Source organism: Macaca thibetana, chromosome 1 (genome assembly GCF_024542745.1).
Source record: "Macaca thibetana thibetana isolate TM-01 chromosome 1, ASM2454274v1, whole genome shotgun sequence".
NCBI lineage: Eukaryota > Metazoa > Chordata > Mammalia > Primates > Cercopithecidae > Macaca > Macaca thibetana.
The window spans coordinates 161,005,513-161,022,497 of record NC_065578.1 but is presented as its reverse complement, the minus strand read 5'-3'; the positions used below and the strand labels follow the sequence as shown (position 1 = coordinate 161,022,497).

The window sequence follows — 16,985 nt, the reverse complement described above, 5'->3', positions numbered from 1 at the left end:
TTTTTTTTTTTTTTTTGAGATGGGGTCTCGCTCTGTCACCCAGGCTGCAGTGCAGTGGCCGGATCTCAGCTCACTGCAAGCTCCACCTCCCGGGTTTACGCCATTCTCCTGCCTCAGCCTCCCGAGTAGCTGGGACTACAGGCGCCTGCCACCTCACCCGGCTAGTTTTTTGTATTTTTTAGTAGAGACGGGGTTTCACCGGGTTCGCCAGGATGGTCTCGATCTCCTGACCTTGTGATCCGCCCGTCTCGGCCTCCCAAAGTGCTGGGATTACAGGCGTGAGCCACCGCGCCCGGCCTCCCTGGCTAATTTTTGTATTTTTAGTAGAGACGGGGTTTCACCATGTTGGCCAGGCTGGTCTTGAAGTCCTGGCCTCATGATCTGCCCACTTCGGCCTCCCAAAGTGCTGGGATTACAGGCATGAGCTACTGCGCCTGGCCTTGTGTGCCATATTCTTGACTCAGAAGGCCACAAGATGAGACTTTTCATGAATCTATCTGCAAGCAATTTCTACCTCCTTCCATCTGGTTAGCTATATACCCACCATCTATCCACCATCTATCCACCGTCCATCCATCCGTCTATCCATCCACCATCCATCCATCCATCCCACAATTATTTAATGAATGACTGTCATTTTCTTGGCATGAAACCAGTTGCTGAGGCCAAAATGATGAATAGTCCTCAGTGCCTCAGGAAGATAAGTAAGCAGATGGCTTACTTTATATATCATAATACCTGTTAATGCACTAATTGGAATGTGCATAATGTATTAGCTTGAACTCTATGAAACTCCATTCCTATTGGTTAAAATGGCTGCATCTCAGGAATTTTATGTGGTTCAGTCTAATCTTTTAGGACTCACAGAAGGGACATCTGCTTAAAAAGTCAGAGGAGGTTTCCCGGAGAAGAGTGAGCTGAGTGAGAGCAAGCTCGTGGGGGACAGGGTGGGGTCCTGCCCAGAGGCATCTGCTGGGGCTGGGGAGGATGGGTAGAGAGGACCTTAGCAGGAGGCTAAGCGTGCACCAAGGTCCACAGGCCAGAGATAGACTGAACCGGAACTGAACGTCAGCAGGTGAGCTGGAGACTGGGGCCCTCAGAGGTGTGAGGGTTGGCGCCATGCCCTCAAAGGGCAGACAGGGAGGAAGCGGGGCAGCAGGTGTCTGGGCAAGCATCTGTCTAAGAGGGTTTCCTGGGAAGGAAAGGAGGGTGGCCTTTGAGCCCTGTGGAAGCGGGGGTTTTAGGTGGGGAGTGCTGGGAGCTTGCCTGGGGACTGAGGAGATGGGTGTAGCTCATGGGGGGAGAGGCAGGGGATTCGGGTGACTCCACATCTATTTCTCCCTTGTCCTTCCTCCAGTCCCTGCTCCTCCTGCCAACTTGAGCCTGAACCTTGCCATCCAGCCTCCTGCCCTGGGGGCTTCCTGGAGTCCCCCATCAGTGGGGAGGGAGGACTTCCAGGCGCAGCTTTATAGCCTGAGGCCTCTGACTCTGGAAAGGGAGGAGACTCTGGCTGTAGAGGTCCAGAACTTCTCCTGGGCCTAGCTGTCTCCGGGCACCGAGTTCCTGGTGCAGCTGGTCACCCTGCAGGGGCCGGATCAGAGCAGCATCACCAACGCCACAGGCTGGACATGTGAGTGCCGTCTGATGGCCCTCCCCTACCGTGCTCCTTGGATTCCCAGGGAGCTGCATGTCCCCTTGGCCTCTGTGGTCTTCAGGCAGGCAGCTGGGCTGATGGTGGGGCAAGTACCAGCTTAGGGTTGTTCCCTCAGTCCCTAGGCACCAGGTAACCCCACTCCCCTCACTGGGACTCCCCCAGGGCCCTGGCCCTTTAGGCCTTCTAGAAGGTGGGCAGACCCTTCTTAGAAGAGGTTTGCTGACTTGTATAGTGGCCCTGGGCATGACATTCCTCATGCTCTCTCATGGCTGGCAGTAGGGAGGTGAGTGATAGTGGGCCACAAGTGGTTAATCATAACAATAGCAAGGCCGGGCTCGGTGGCTCATGCCTGTAATCCCAGCACTTTGGGAGGCCAAGGCGGGTGGGTCACTTGAGGTCAGGAGTTCAAGACCAGCCTGGCCAACATGGTAAAACCCCATCTCTACTAAAAATACAAAAATTAGCTTGAGGTAGAGGTTGCAGAGCCGAGATCGCACCACTGTACTCCAGCCTGGGTGACAGAGTGAGATCACTTCTCTCAAAAAAAAAAAAAAAAATCATAACAGCAATGGCTAGCGTTTACTGGGCACTCAGCCAGGTCTTCTACCTGTGTGCCCTCATTAAGTCTCATAACACCAAGCCTAGGAAGTAGTTACTGTGGTTTTCTCCATTTCACAGATGAGGCAACTGAGGCAGAGAAACAGAAAATAACTTGCGCCAGGTTCCTCAGCACAGTGGGGAGTTGGGATTCAAGCAGGCAGTGTGACCAGCTCCATGCTCCTTGCCTTTACTGAAGTGCAGGACACGTGGGGAGATTTTCTCCTCCCCGGAAGCCCTGGGGGCCCATAGAGTTGGGTTGGGAATCCCCTCCCATGTGGCCTGAGTCCTCCCCCTCTTTCTGCCTGTGGAGCCCTTGGTGGAGCTGAGGGACAGATGGACCTCCCCACCCTCAGCGCATCCGTCTCCAATGTGGTGGCTCCTTCCACCCCTGCCCTAGGTCTCCCCTCCCAGCCTCCTCCTGCCCCTGTCACTGTTGTCTGGATCCTGCCTGGAGTAAAGACTAGGAGGGAGCTGGAAAGAGGTCACCCTGGGAGTCAGGAGACCTGGGTTCTAGCTGGGACTCAGCCCCTAGAGCAAACCTTGGCCCTCTTTGAGCCTCAGTGTCCCCATTTATAAAGAAGTGTTGACTTTTGGGCCAGGCTTGTGTGGCTCCTGAGTTCAAGTGAGTTCAAGCTCTGGGGGTGGAGGGATGCTGCCTGGACCTCCAGATACCTGCCTGTTCATCCTCGTAAGGGTCTTTTTTTTGAAACGAAGTCTCCCTCTGTCTACCAGGCTGGAGTGCAGTGGTGTGATCTCGACTCACTGCAACCTCTGCCTCCCAGGTTCAAGTCATTTTCCTGCCTCAGCCTCTGGAGTAGCTGGGATTACAGGCCCCTGCCACCATGTGCGGCAAAGTTTTGTATTTTTAGTAGAGTTGGGGTTTCGCCACATTGGCCAGGCTGGTCTCGAACTCCTGACCTCAAGTGATCCACCTGCCTCGGCCTCCCAAGGTGCTGGGATTATAGACATGAGCCACCACACCTGGCTGCACATAAGGGTCTTTTTTTTTTTTGAGCTGGAGTCTTACTCTGTTGCCCAGGAGGCTGGAGTGTAGTGGCACAATCTCGGCTCACTGCAACCTCTGCCTCTGGGTTCAAGCAATTCTCCTGCCTCAGCCTCCCGAGTATTTGGGATTACAGGCGCCCACCACCATGCCCAGCTAATTTTTGTATTTTCAGTAGAGACAGGTTTCACCATGTTGGCCAGGCTGGTCTCGAGCTCCTGACCTCAGGTGATCCACCTGCCTAGACCTCCCAAAGTGCTGGGATTATAGGCATGAGCCACCGCACTCGGCCATAAGGGTCTTTAAAAGCTACTTTGTGCAGGGGCTGGGAGAAGGGACACGGTTTAACACTCATGCTGCCCAGCCTAGCTCTGCCTTGAGAGCGGTGGGAGTGTGGTGAGAGTAAGTGATTAGTTCATCTGTTCAACTCAGGCTTAGCCTGGACTCTGCTGCCTGGGGTCAGTGGCGGGCCCTGCTTTCCAGTGGAATCCTGGGCTCACTGGATGCCCTGAAATGGTGTCTCTAGCTCCTGGGTGTTTATTGATAGGGCCAAGGATGGAGGGAGAAATTGGGGATCTTTGGGGAGGAGGAGCCAGAGATTTAGTGTAGATCTTTTCTCCCTTTTCTCCACACCCTCCATATCTTGCTCTCCTCGCAGGCCTGCTTGCCCCTCCTCTGGTAAATGTGATGAGTGAAGGTCCCACCCAGCTCTGGGCTTCCTGGGTTCATGCCCCCAGGGGCTGAGACGGCTACCAGGTGACCCTGTACCAGGCAGGCACCCAGGCAAGCACCAGCACTGTGGGAGCCAAGGTGGCCAGCACAAGCTTTTTGAGTCTGACTCCAGGCACAAAGTACGAGGTGGAGGTTGTCACGTAGGGTGGGCCCCTCCACACTGCAGCAGCCAACACCTCTGGCTGGACCCGTGAGGCATGGGGAAGGCAGAGATGCAGGAGAGGTGAGCAAGGCTGCCTCAGAGAGCCCTGGGTCTTCCCTCAGTGGTGCCCCCTTTAGCCCATTTTCCATCTCCACACCTCAGGGCCCTGCAGGGGTCAACAGGCCCATGGCATCAAGCATGGGACTCTGGGGAGTGGGGCTGGTGGCCTGGCTGACTGTTCTCCCTCCCTCTTTCCCTCCCTCTGTAGCCCTGCGCCCACCCAGTGAATTGTTGGTGTCCAGCCATGCAAGCACCACTGTGGTCAGCCTGGCCTGGGTCAGCGGCCCCTTGGGGGTACACAGTCTCGGAACAAGAAGGGGATCCCAACTCTCAGAGGCGGGGCACCTCTCCTGGGAGCACCCCCTGGTGCCAGGTCAAGCTCACCTCATCCTGAGGGGCCTCATACCTGGATGCAACCTCTCCCTGTCAGTGCTGTGCCAGGCGGGGCCGCTGCAGGCGTCCACTCACCGCGTGGTGCTGCTTGTTGGTATGCTGACGTCAGCAGTGGGAGGATGAAGGTGCCCGGAAATGCAGGTCCGATCCGGGCGGCAGCCCACTGCCTGCTCAGCTCTGAGCCACTGCTCTCTCCAGATGGATGCTGCACCCACTCTGCTCTGGGTTATGCCCCTCATGCTTCTCCAGGTGGGCAGTCATGTCCAAAGGAGATGTTTTTCCGCCTGGCAGAGACCCCTTTCCGTGGGCATAAATGCCCAGTCCCTCTGTGCCTGCAGATTTCGAGAGCCCTTCACCCAGAAGCCCTGCTTATGGGGAGTGCACTGACCCCCACCCAACACAGAGCCTTTTGATTCCCACAAAGCCTGGCCCTGTGGAGGATATGCAGTGCCAGCCTGAGGCCACCTTCCTGGCCCTGAACTGGATGGTGCCTGCTGCGGACCGCCGGTGGGCACCTGTGTGGTGGTGGCAGAGCAGCTGGCGGCAGGAGGGAATGCCCACCTCATGGGCATTCATGTCAATGTCAGCATGTTCCAGGCTGACACCTCCAAAAATGCAGTCCTGTTGCCCAGCCTGGTGCCTGCCACTTCCTATCGCCTCAGCCTCGCCGTGCTGGGCAGGAACGGTCTGTGGAGTTGGGCAGTCACTCTGGTGTGCTCCACTTCTGCTGAGGGTAGGCAACTTCTCTGTGCAGAAGACATGCTCCCACAGTTCCATGTCTTCCTGGGGATGTCACTCCCCGGGTCCTGGCTGCTTGAGGTTTTCTCTGTTCTCCAGGGCCCAGCCCTTTCCTCTGGCCCTGATCTTGCTAGTTTGATACCATAGTTTTGAGCCTTGTGTCCTAGTACCCTAGCCCGGGAACCTTCTAGTCCTTATTTAATTATTTCCCTTAGCCCAAAGTGTTGGGATTACAGGCGTGAGCCACTGCACCCAGCCTTGGTTATTTAGCCCCTGGCACTGAGGGGCACTGGGGCTATGAAAGTATGGTCCCTGCCCTTGAAGATGGGTTGCTAGGCACCCAGTCAGGTCCTCACTGTCCTCTCCATCCCCAGCCAAGCATTCCCCAGCGTTAGCCCCACCCCTGAGCTGGAGCCTGGGACAGAAATGGGAGTGATGATCCCGCAGGGTATGTTTGGCAAGGATGATGGGCAGATCCAGTGGTACGGCATTATTGCCACCATCAACATGTCACGTGAGTCCTGGGCCCAGGAGGGGATGGGGAGACCCTAGCCGTGGCATGGAGTGGGTGACGGCGGTGGGGTAAGATGGGGCTGCGACTGGTAAGATGAAGTATGTGAGGCTGGTGTCAGTCTCGGAGCAGGAAGGGGGACCAGAGTGTTCTAGAGGAGAGTGCTAATGTGATTAGTGGGTACCCGCTAGAGAGATAGGGCAGCCCCTCTGTGGCAGGAAGAGAGGCCTCGGCCCCACTGCCCACCCTGCGCTGCCCGTTCCGCACTCCTCTCTCAGTGCCTCAGCCTTCCGGGGAAACCATCAGCCATACATGGCATGAACGCTACTACAGAGGACGTGACTCCTACCTGGCCGTCCTGCTCCCAACCCCTTCTACCCGGAGCCCTGGGCTGTGCCGAGATCCTGGACAGTGCCTGTGGGTACAGAGGACTGTGGCCACACCAAAAAGATGTGCAATGGGCAGCTCAAGCCAGGTTCCCAGTATAGGTGAGCGCTAAGGCTGAAGGGAGTGATGAAACTTGTAAGTTTCATTTGTGGTTTGTAAAGAAACAAGAGATCTGGATTGATTTATAAACAGAATGCATGTGATGGTCCATTAAGGCCAACAGAGTTATTTTGACTGAGCTTCCTGGCAGACAAGGCAAAAACCCGAACATCTATCTGTTACATGGTTCTTTTTTCAAAAAGGAAAGTGGAGTATATTGTTTCAGCTTGCCAGGGCAGTTCCCAGGATATCCATGTACCTATGTTTTTCTTTTTCTTTTTCTTTTTTGAGAAAGTCTTATTGTGTCACCCCGGCTGGAGTGCAGTGGCTGATCTCGGCTCACTGCAACCTCTGCCTCTCAGGTTCAAGCGATTCTCCTGCCTCAACCTCCCGACTAGCTGGGACCACAGACACAGGTCATCATGGCTGGCTGATTTTTGTATTTTTAGTAGAGATAGGGTTTCACCATGTTGGCCAGGCTGGTCTCCAACTCCTGACCTCAGGTGATCTGCCTGCCTCGGCTTCCTAAAGTGCTGGGATTACAGGGGTGCCAGGCTCAGGTACCTATTTCTAGAGCTTCCTCTTACTCTCAGGCAAGGAAGATGGGGTTTGCTGTAAGGTGGCAGATAGCATGATATTTAACCTCTGCCAAGCTTGTCCAACCTGCCTTATTTTGTTATTGCTCTGTTCTCTTTTGTTTTAGGCCTTTAGAGCCTGAGGCCATGGTGTTTAGTTTCTGTCTCTACTGATAAGCAGATAAGAGGGGTGAGGAAGCGGCTTTACTGGCCCAACCAGAAATGGAAACTAAGAACCCATGACTGTCTCTTCTCTTCCTCGGACACCCCTTCCAGGGAGCACTTGCTGTCTGAGTGTCTATTGCTCGTGACCCAGATTGCTGGGAGGGGCTTCACCTTATTTGCCTGCCCTTCCCCAGCAGAAGGTCCTGTTTCTCTGCCCAAGTTCAGCATTGCAGCCTTTACCACGCGTGGCCCTCCTGAGACCCTTAACTCCTTCTCAGCCGTCTCAGGTAGGATGGGCACTGGGCATGGGCTCCAGCTGGACCCTGGAGATGGGGAGGAGAACTGGGAACCCTCTTGTGTGGCTCATCACCAACCAGTAGCAGGAAGGACTGAGCTTAGACTACTGGGATAACATGTCCTGCCTAGCAGAGTGGGTAGACCCAGAGCCAGTGACGAAAGTGCTCTTAGCACCAGACTTGGCCTGGGTGAGCTGAGAGTGCAGGCAGGAGAGTCTGAGGCATTGCAGTGGTCGGCTGCTGTCCACACTCATGCTACCTTCCCGCTCTGCCCCTCTATACCCGGATGCTCCCAGGCCATCGGGGCTCTAGAACAGCCCTGTCCAATAGAAATGTAAGGCAAGCCACATAAGTAATTTTAAATGTCTTTTTAAAACTACATTAAAAAGGTAAAAAGAAACAGGTGAAATTAATTTTAGTGACATTTTGTTTAAACCAAAATATCTAAAATATCAACATGTGACCCATTGAAAACACTTTTTTTTTTTTTTTTTTGAGACAGAGTCTTTCTCTGTTGCCCAGGCTGGAATGCAGTGGCGTGATCTTGGCTCACTGCAACCTCTTCCTCCCAGGTTCAAGTGATTCTCCTGCCTCTGCCTCCTGAGTAGCTGGAATTACAGGCGCCCACCACCACACCCAGCTAAGTTTTGTATTTCTGGTAGAGACAGGGTTTCACCGTGTTGGCCAGGCTGGTCTTGAACTCCTGACCTCAGGTGATCCACCTGCCTTAGCCTCCCAATGTTGGGATTATAGGCGTGAGCCACTGCGGCTGGCCAAAAACACTTCTAATGAGATATTTTACATTCTTTTCTTTCTTACTATGTCTTTGAAATCTGGTGTGTATTTTACACTTACAGCAAATCATAAGTTGGAATTGCCATATTTCAAATGTTCGGTAGCTACCGTATAAGGACAGTGCAGTTCTAGAAAGTCCAGGAAACCAGGCCTCTGCTGGCTTTCTTTTCTTTTGATGGTGTCAGGGAAGGGAGTGGGGTCTTTGGGGCATCCTGAGGAGCTGGGGTCAGGGAGGGGTTGCTGGGTGTTCCCAGTTCCCATCCAGATGTTCCCCCGAGGCAGCCATGTCTGGCCTCAGTTTGATATCTGGGACTACTAGGGTAGAGGGGGTTTGTCACTGTACCCTTCACCCAGAGGGTCCCAGGTCTAGGAGAGCTTGGCATGACCCCCAGGGTTTGTGGGACAAGGCTATGTTCCACTCTTCCCTTCCCTCCGCAGAGCCCCAGGCCAGTGTCTCCCCCGCAGCAGTGCCCCTGCCGGTAGTGGAGGGCCTCATGGCGGGCTGTGTCCTCACCATCTGTGCTGTGCTGGGCCTGCTGTGCTGGAGGCGGGTGAAGGGGCAGAGGTGAGTGGGAGGGAAGGCTCGGGGCTGGGGAGAACTTCGTGACCGGAGTGGGCCAGCTCCCTGCCCCTGGGGCTGCCTCCCATGTGCCCCCTCACCCTTTGCAGGGCAGGGAAGAATCCGTTTTGCCAAGAGCTGACAGCTTACAACCTGTGGTGAGTGCATTTTCCTGTGCCTCTGCCTTGTGGGGGCCATGGCGGCACTGCTGAAGCTCCCCTGGCCCCCACTCTGCTGTGACTGTGTCCCAGTCAGGGGGTTGCAAGGCTCTGCCAGACCCCCATTCTTCTTCTTCAGCCACCACACCTCCCCAAATACCTTTTCAATGCCTGGACCTCTCGCTCCCCACTCCTCTCTGCCCATGTGGCCTCTTACTCCTCCAAATGCACTCATACATAAGTCAGGGCTTTCCAGAGAAACAGAACCAACAGGGTGTGTGTGGGGAGAGGAGAGAGGAGAGCAGGGAGAGAGAGGACAGAAGGTCGGGGAGAGGAGAGGAGAGGGAGAGAGGGGGAAGAGAGAGATGTTGAGGAGTTGGCTCATGTGATTGTGGTGACTTGGTGAGTCCAGGAATCTGGGGTAGACCAGCAGGCCAAAGGCTCAGGGAAGCATCTGGAGGCAGCCTGCTGCCGGGATTCCTTGAAGGTCAGTCTTTGTTCTATGAAAGCCTTCGACTGATTAAATGAGGCCCAGCCACATTAGAGTTTACTCAGCCAACCACTTTAAATGCTAATCTCATACAAAAAAACACCTTCATGGAAACATCCAGAATAATGTTTGACCAACCTTCTGAGCACTGTGACCCAACCCAGTTGACACAAAATTAACCATCACACACACCTTCTCCAGTTCCCACCTTCTCCCTGACTAACCATGTAGATGGTATCAGGCCATAGGTCTTTCCCTCATGTCAACCTCCTGTAGGGGTCGGGGGTGCGTAGGGGTAAGGGAGTGGGGAGGTGCTGGGTGGTGGGAGAAGTAATGGGAAAGACAGCCTGGGGCTGACATTAACTGAGCGCTGGCTGTGCACAGGAGCCCTCCTCAGGACCTGGGGAGGGAGTCTATGAGACTCACGCGTGTGTGTGTGCACATGCGTACATGTCCCCTGCCCCTTCTCTATTCTTCCACGTTGGTGGTTTGCAGCCCAGGCTGGGCGTTGGAGGAGCTTGCTGGAAATGCACAGTGTTCCACACCCAGGGTGGAATTCAGGATCCGCGTTTCCAGCAGGCCCTCAGGTGATCAGGTTGTGCCGCCAGGACTGAGGTCCTCTGCTCTGTACCTGTCACCCAGGGGAGGGCAGGGCAGGACTCTGCAAACCTAAGGCTGGAAGGCTACCCTCTCCCCCTCCCACCAGGTGGACCCACTGGCCCATCCCTATCCACAGCTTCAGGCAGAGCTAGGAGGCCAAGAGTGCTCACGCGCACCAGGCTCTCTTTTTGGAATTCGAGGTAAGGCCTGTACCACCCTTGGGCTCAGAGGAGGAAAGACTAGGACCTGTCTGAAGGTCTGGAGGAACTCCCAGTTGCACTCTTGCCCCCATTGCCCCTCTCCTGGCATGGGGTGAAATGGGTCTACTTCAGCAACCAGTGCCTGCCTTTGATCCCTGCAGGAGCTGAAGGAGGTGGGCAAGGAGCAGCCCACACTGGAGGCTGGGCTGGTGGTGCCAACACCACCAAGAACCGTTACCCACATGTGCTACCCTGTGAGTGCTGGGGACAGGAGAGAAGGCATGGCAGAGGGCTAGGGCTTGGCATGGGGGCGGGGGGCTTCATGTGCCCAGCCCTGAATGTACAGCTTTCACTCTCTGCAGATGACCACTGCAGGGTCAGGCTGACCTGGCTGGAGGGAGAGCCTCACTCTGACTACATCAACCCCAACTTCATCCCAGTAAGGGCCACCAGCGAGGCTGTCCGTGGGATCTGGGATCTGCTCAGGAGATGGACTGGTTTGCAGGCCGCACTGGCCTTCGTTAGCTGTAGCAGCTCTCTAGGAGATCACCAGCTTGGGCTTCATGAGCTCAACCCAGCAGCTGTCTAGCAAGGGCCTACTGTGTGCTGGGCTCTGTGCTGTGCTCTGTGCTGGGCCTGCAGGAGGCAGAGCTGAGTTAGCCACATTTCCCACCTTCAAAGGAGCACGTGGGTGCGCGTGTGACATTCACCACACATTGTGACAAGGGCTGTAATAGAGGAAAAAACACTGCTCAGGGCACATGGAGGAAGGAGAAACTTCCTCCACCTGAGGAATCAAGAAAGGCTTCCCAGAGGAGGGGACATTTGATTTATGGAAGGATGAGTAACATTTTGATAAGTGATGAGAGAGGGAAGGACATTCTGTTGACTGGAAGGAGCAGCCAGAGAACAGCCAGGCAGTAACGTTCAGGCAGTGTGTGTGTGTGTGTGTGTGTGTGTGTGGGTGGGTGGGTGGGGGGGAATGGTGCGTAGGGGTGAGGGAATGGGGAAGTGCTGGGTGGTGGGAGATGTAATGGGAAAGATAGCCTGGGGCTGAAGGAAGGAGGGCTTGATTGTTAGGCTGAGGGCTTTGGACTCTATTTGGTGGGTAACGGGGAGCCTTAGAAGATTTTTGAGCATGGAAGAAACGCAGTTTGGTTTTAGGAAGGCGACTCTGGGTGGGTGAAGAGGGTGACCTAGGTGGGCTATTTAATGCATGTCAGTATCTTGTTTTCATTGGGGTTTTTCTTGTCCCTTTGGGGTGGGACAGGGATGGAGTGGTGTCTCTGAAGTCAGCCCTCCTGGTTTGCATTCTGGGTGCACATGTGTTCATGTGTTTGCACACATGCAGGTGTGTGCACAGCATCCTCACTCCTGGAGGTCGAATGTCGGAAATCTGCTGTGTGCTTCACACCAAGCATCGCCCGTTAACATGTTCCTGACCTCTGTCCCCTACACCCCAGGGCTACACCCATGCACCCACAGGAATTCATTGCCCCTCAGGGGCCTCTCAAGAAAATGCTGGAGGACGTCTGGCAGCTAGTGTGGGAGCCGCGGGTCCGCGTCGTCGTCGTGCTGACTGTCGGCATGAAGAACGGGAGGATGAGTGCGCCTTGCAGTCTCCTGGAAAGGCCACCAGGTGGCGCACGTTCTCCTTGCGGGAATGGTCCCATTGGCATCTTCCCACAGGGAAGGCGGGGCAGACTGGAGTGAGGCCAATCAGGCCTGGAGGGTGGTGGAACCACCTCCCACTCAGACCCAGGATGGGGTCGTCCCTGGGATGGGGAGGCAGTGGGAGGAACCAGGTATGTAAGCTCCCAGCTTGGCTTAGTTTCTACGGGCTTCTTGCTCTGGGCAGAGAAGGCAGCAAGGGGTAGGGACTGCCCAGGGCTGGTGTCAAAGGTACCATCATGGATCCTTCCTTTTGATAAGCCTGGCAGATGCAGGGCCGTGGGACACACAGAGAGGCTGCCGAGTCTGTCCTCTTGCTGGATCAGTGAGCCCAGGGCCAATGGCTGCTGAATAAGGGCTGTCCTGTCTGGCACAGGAGCCTAGCAGCTGACTCAGAATCCTGAGGGTCATGAGAGGTCTGAGGGCGAGGCTGCCGGAGCCCAGGCGAGGGAAAGTGGCTCCTGGAGGAGGGAGCCTTGGAGCTGGGTCATTACAAAGAGCAGAATCCCAGCAGAGTGGCAGGGACCAGAAAGGTGGGTGGGGAGGGGTGGGACTGGGTAAAGCAGGGGGCAGCAGTGACAGGGCTGGACCCACAGCCGCCCTTCCCCTCTCCAACCCTCTGGCCCCAGGTGCTGTGTGAGCGTTACTGGCCGGCAGAATCTACCCTGGTCATCTGTGGTCACATCACCATCCACCTCCTGGCCAAGGAGCCTGAGGATGAGTGGACCAAGCGGGAATTCCAGCTGCAGCACATGCGTGCCCTGAGGATGAGCGGGTGGGACAGGCTTTAGAGCTGAGATCTCTGAGATGGTTGCCTCACCTCCTGGGTCCCTGGAGCCCTCTCTTTCTGAGGACCACAAGCACTCAGCCACCCCTAGGGAAGTGTGTGTTTGGAAGGGGAAGGGAGGCACAGAGAAGGTTAAGGGCTTATCTGAGGCCACACAGTGAGGGAAAGGAAAAGCAGGGGAGACATGATGGTTCCTGACCTCCCCCATGCCAGCTCAGGGTTCCTGCCTCACCCCATGCTCCCTGTGTCCATCTGCCTTCCCAGGTTGTGCACTCCTGGAGCAGCAAAGCCAGGGACCTGAATCACTCCTCTGCCCGGCACCCTGTATATGCAGAGGTTACCCAGGAAGCTAGAGAAGGACCCCAGGGCTCAGAAAGCATCCTGAGGGGGCAGACATAACTGCCACCCTCAAGGAACAGTTGGTCTGCATCACCCCTACCCTTGGGCAGCTGGGGAAGAAAGCGTGAGGTCGGTGGCACAGGAGCCTGGAGTTAGGAAGATAAGGAACAGCAACAGGGCCCCTCTGCCTCCTTGCCCCCTTCCCACCCCCTTCTCAGGTTGCCCAGCACCAGCAGCAGAGGGTGAAGCAACTATGGTTCACCACCTGGCCCAACCACAGCATCCTCGAGGCCCCCAGCTCCCTGCTCGCCTTTATGGAGCTGGTACAGGAGCAGGCAAGGGCCACCCAAGGCATGGGACCCATCCTGGTGCACTGCAGGTGAGGGCAGGTGTGTGCATAGGGTAGAGAGCCCCCTGCCTGGCCTGGGGATATGGGGAGCTCTTGGACTGTGGGGAGATCTGGGGACATGGGCAGCCCCTTCGCCCATTCAGCTCCTCAGGGGCTGTCCCTGCAGTGTGGCATGAGCCGGACAGACACCTTCGTGGCCCTGTCGAGGCTGCTGCAGCAGCTGGAGGAGGAGCAGGTGGTAGACATGTTCCGTGCTGTGTATGCACCCTGGATGCACCGGCCCCTCATGATCCAGGCCCCGCTGAGGGCCTCGCAGACTGGGCTGGGCAGCTGGGACCCTGAAGGAGTGGGAGGGAAGTGGGTGGCCACAGGACTACAGGAGGGACCAGAAAAGAGAGCTCATGGGGCACACAGAAGACCCTGGGGAGAGGGTTTCAAAAACATCACCATCCTCTCTGGGCAGTGCTTCCTATTCTGTGAAAGGGGAGGTGGCACAGGACCCTGTCAGCGTTGACACCATGGGACGGTGGAGGGAAGGTTTCTCAGTGGCTCCCTCTTCCCTCCTACCCCATCCCTGCCTTGCTGGTCAGGGCCTGGAATATCTCCCTGCAGGCCCCCCTCGCTTCTCGCTGAGCAGCCTGATGCCCCTCCCCCTGGCAGAGCCCGTACGTCTTCCTGCACAGCTGCCTACTGAACAAGATTCTGGAAGCGCCCTCCAACATCTCTGAGTAAGTCCCAGCTTCCCTGTGCCTCCCACAGGCAGGCTCCCTGCTCCTGTTCGTGGGCAGAGCCGAGCAGACTAGAATGGGGAGCTGGGGAACCTTGACTGCCTTCTCCCTCTCCAACCCCCCGACGAGGTCTTGGCCCATCTCTGTGATGAACTTCATGCAGGCATGTGCCAAGAGGGCAGCCAATGCCAACGCTGGCTTCTTGAAGAAGTACGAGGTACACTTCAGGCCAGGAAGTGGGTGACAGCCAAGGGCAGCCCCTTCCCCTGCGGAGCCAGCCCTGCAGTGGGACCTCCCAGCCTCAGGGCACCCATCTCCTTCCCAGCTCCTCCTACAGGCCATCAAGGACGAGGCTGGCTCTTCCACGCCCCCTCCTGGCTATGAGCAGGACAGCCCCATCTCCTGTGAGTCTCACTGCGGACCCTGTGGAGAGGCAGGGGGCCAGCGTGGGCTGGGGGGCCTCTGGCAGCTTCACCCTCACTGTCTTCCCTCAGATGACTGTTCTCAGGGACAGTTTTCTCCGGTGGAGGAGAGCCCCCCGATGACACGCCCGAAGCTTGGCTTTTCCCTGTGAGATGATGCTGGTTTTGCCACTGTTTCCTGCCCTCTCTGACCACCTGTACTTCCCAGGCTGGGGCTGCTGGGGGCTCCCAGAGTTGTGAGCTGGATAGGGGACACCCTCAGTCTCTGGAAGCCCATGAGCTGTGCTCTGCAGGGTGGGCCCTCTGGCCGTGACCACGTGGTGCTGACTGGCCCCGCAGGGCCAGAGGAGCTCTGGAAGCTGGTGTGGCAGCACGGGACTCATGTGCTTGTCTCTGGGTGCCCACCCGATGCCACGGAGAAGGTGAGAGAGCAGAGGACAGAGGAAGGGAGGCTCAGGAGTTAGGGCTGAGGATGGAGGCGGGGAGTTTGCGATGCTGTCTGTCACCAAGGCGGGGGCAGAGATCTCAGGAAGTTGCCTGAGCAGCCCTAACTTGGTCCCAGCCACAGGAGTTCTGGCCAACGGAGATGCAGCCCATTGTCACAGACATGGTGACGGTGCACTGGGTGGCCGAGAGCAGCACAGCGGGCTGGCTCTGTACCCTCTTCAGGGTTACACATGTAGGTGTTGGGCCACAGGACATGGGATGGTGTGTGGGGGAAGAGTCATGTGCGGGCTCCCTGCCTCTCCAGCATCAATGCCGATCATGTCTTTGCCTTTGCCCCAGGACAGCAGGAAGGAAAGGGAGGTGCAGAGACTGCAGTTTCCATACCTGGAACCTGGGCGTGAGCTGCCTGCCACCAACCTGCTGCCCTTCTTGGCTGCTGTGGGCCAGTGCTGCTCTCGGGGCAACAGCAAGAAGCCAGGCACACTGCTCAGCCGCTCCAGGTGTTGTTGGACAACAGTCTTGGGGGAGTGGACACTGGAAGCTCCTCCCTGCCCCTCTGGCATAGCCTCAGATCTCCCTGAGCCCTGCTTGGGTTATGGGTGAAAAGGACACAGTCTCACAATGGCTCCCCGTCTTCTCCACACCCTACCCTGTCCTCAGGAATATGGTGGGAATTTACCGCCTCCCTCCCTGGGCCCAGGCTGGCTGGCTGACCAAGTGTTCGGTGTCCCTTCTCAGTCCCTGCGCCCAGGTTGGGTTTCCCCACATCCCCCTACACCCCCGCCATACCCCCTTTAGGTACCTCCTCCAACGCTAGGTCAATTGCAGCAAGGGTGCGACCCAGCTGGGCACCTTCCTGGCCATGGAGCAGCTGCTGCAGCAGGCAGGGTCTGAGTGCACCGTGGATGTCTTTAACGTGGCCCTGCAGCGGTCTCAGGCCTGTAGCCTTATGACCCCAACGCTGTTGAGAGGCGACCAGAGGCGACGGGGCTGAGGTGGGGGCGTGGGGGCTCAGTTGTGGGAAGGGGCAGGGGGATGAGGGAGCTTCTGCCCAGGCCTCTAGGCAGCACCACCCGGGTAGCCACCAGGTGGCGCTGTGGACCGCTGTGCGCTCTCCCAGATGGCGCCCTAGGGGTTGGGGCACACAAGGGAACCTTTTTCTGTTAGATTGGGGCAGGCGGGGCGAGCCTCCTAATCCTGTGTCCATCTCCAGGAGCAGTATATCTACCTCTACAACTGTCTGAACAGCGCGCTGGCAGACGGGCTGCCCTGAGTTGGCACCGGTCACTGTGCCGTGTCAGAGCAGGAGAGGTTTGTGCCCTGCTGGATCGGGACAGCATTCCTGACACGTCCACGTGGGCCTGGGCTCCCTGGAAGGGCGGCCTCCACTGGGCCCTGTGCTGTGAAGGGACAGGGTCTGGGAATAAAGACATGTGGCCAAGTGTGAGGCTCAGCGTGTTCTGTCTGTCCATCCTCAGACGTGAGTCCAGTGTGTGGGTTTTGTGGGCAAACATGGAGCCGGGATGGAAGCTAGGACCTGGAGTCTGGCTGAACTAAGTGACCTATAGCCCCTATGCTGTTGGTTTTTCCCATGGAGCAATCCTGTCCCCGCTAATCCTCCAGTTTCTCAGCTTCCTTAGACTTTGGTCTCTCCACATCTAGTTTCCTGTGGTGCTAAGCCCTGGATTCAGAATCACAGCTCCAAATTGTTCGTCCTCTGCCCCACTACCCTGTAAGCGCCACCCTGTATACAGTAAGGTTTATCCTGTTTCCTATTTCCCTTCTCCTGCCATGCCCAGCCTTCTCTACCTGCCAGAGCCCCCAGGGGCCACCCTCAGCCCTCGACCAGGGTGGAGGTGTCAGAGCTACCCTGTTACTCAGAAGGCAGATGCTGGCGGCACCCCTCAGATGGAGTTGCCAAGTTTTCCCTGCTCCTTCCCTGTCTCCTCCTTCCTCCCCTCCACATAGGAGGAGGTGGGGGAGAAAGCAGGGAGAGCATATGGAGAAAGGAAAAACCAGGAGGAGCAGCAGAGACCAGAAAAGAGGGTGGGGAGGTAGCTGTCTGTCCCACACACTCTAGGACTG

General features: G+C 56.7%; 1 protein-coding gene across 1 annotated transcript; it reads left to right on the top strand.

The window, feature by feature from the left end:
* Positions 1–1,119: 1,119 nt before the first annotated feature.
* Positions 1,120–16,336, top strand: LOC126955299 (receptor-type tyrosine-protein phosphatase V-like). Its single transcript, XM_050791762.1, is given in 30 exon segments — positions 1,120–1,167; positions 1,543–1,734; positions 1,817–1,844; positions 4,400–4,678; positions 4,923–5,091; positions 5,697–5,836; positions 6,112–6,192; positions 6,195–6,321; positions 7,171–7,346; positions 8,589–8,715; positions 8,820–8,867; positions 10,064–10,157; positions 10,319–10,360; positions 10,363–10,411; positions 10,520–10,596; positions 11,621–11,632; positions 11,634–11,765; positions 12,458–12,586; positions 13,173–13,345; positions 13,481–13,598; positions 13,964–14,031; positions 14,161–14,248; positions 14,357–14,435; positions 14,526–14,561; positions 14,564–14,601; positions 14,747–14,875; positions 15,016–15,132; positions 15,240–15,400; positions 15,729–15,895; positions 16,114–16,336. Coding segments are annotated over 29 exon segments (3,123 nt in total). The 3' UTR covers position 15,895; positions 16,114–16,336.
* The last annotated feature ends 649 nt before the right edge of the window (positions 16,337–16,985 follow it).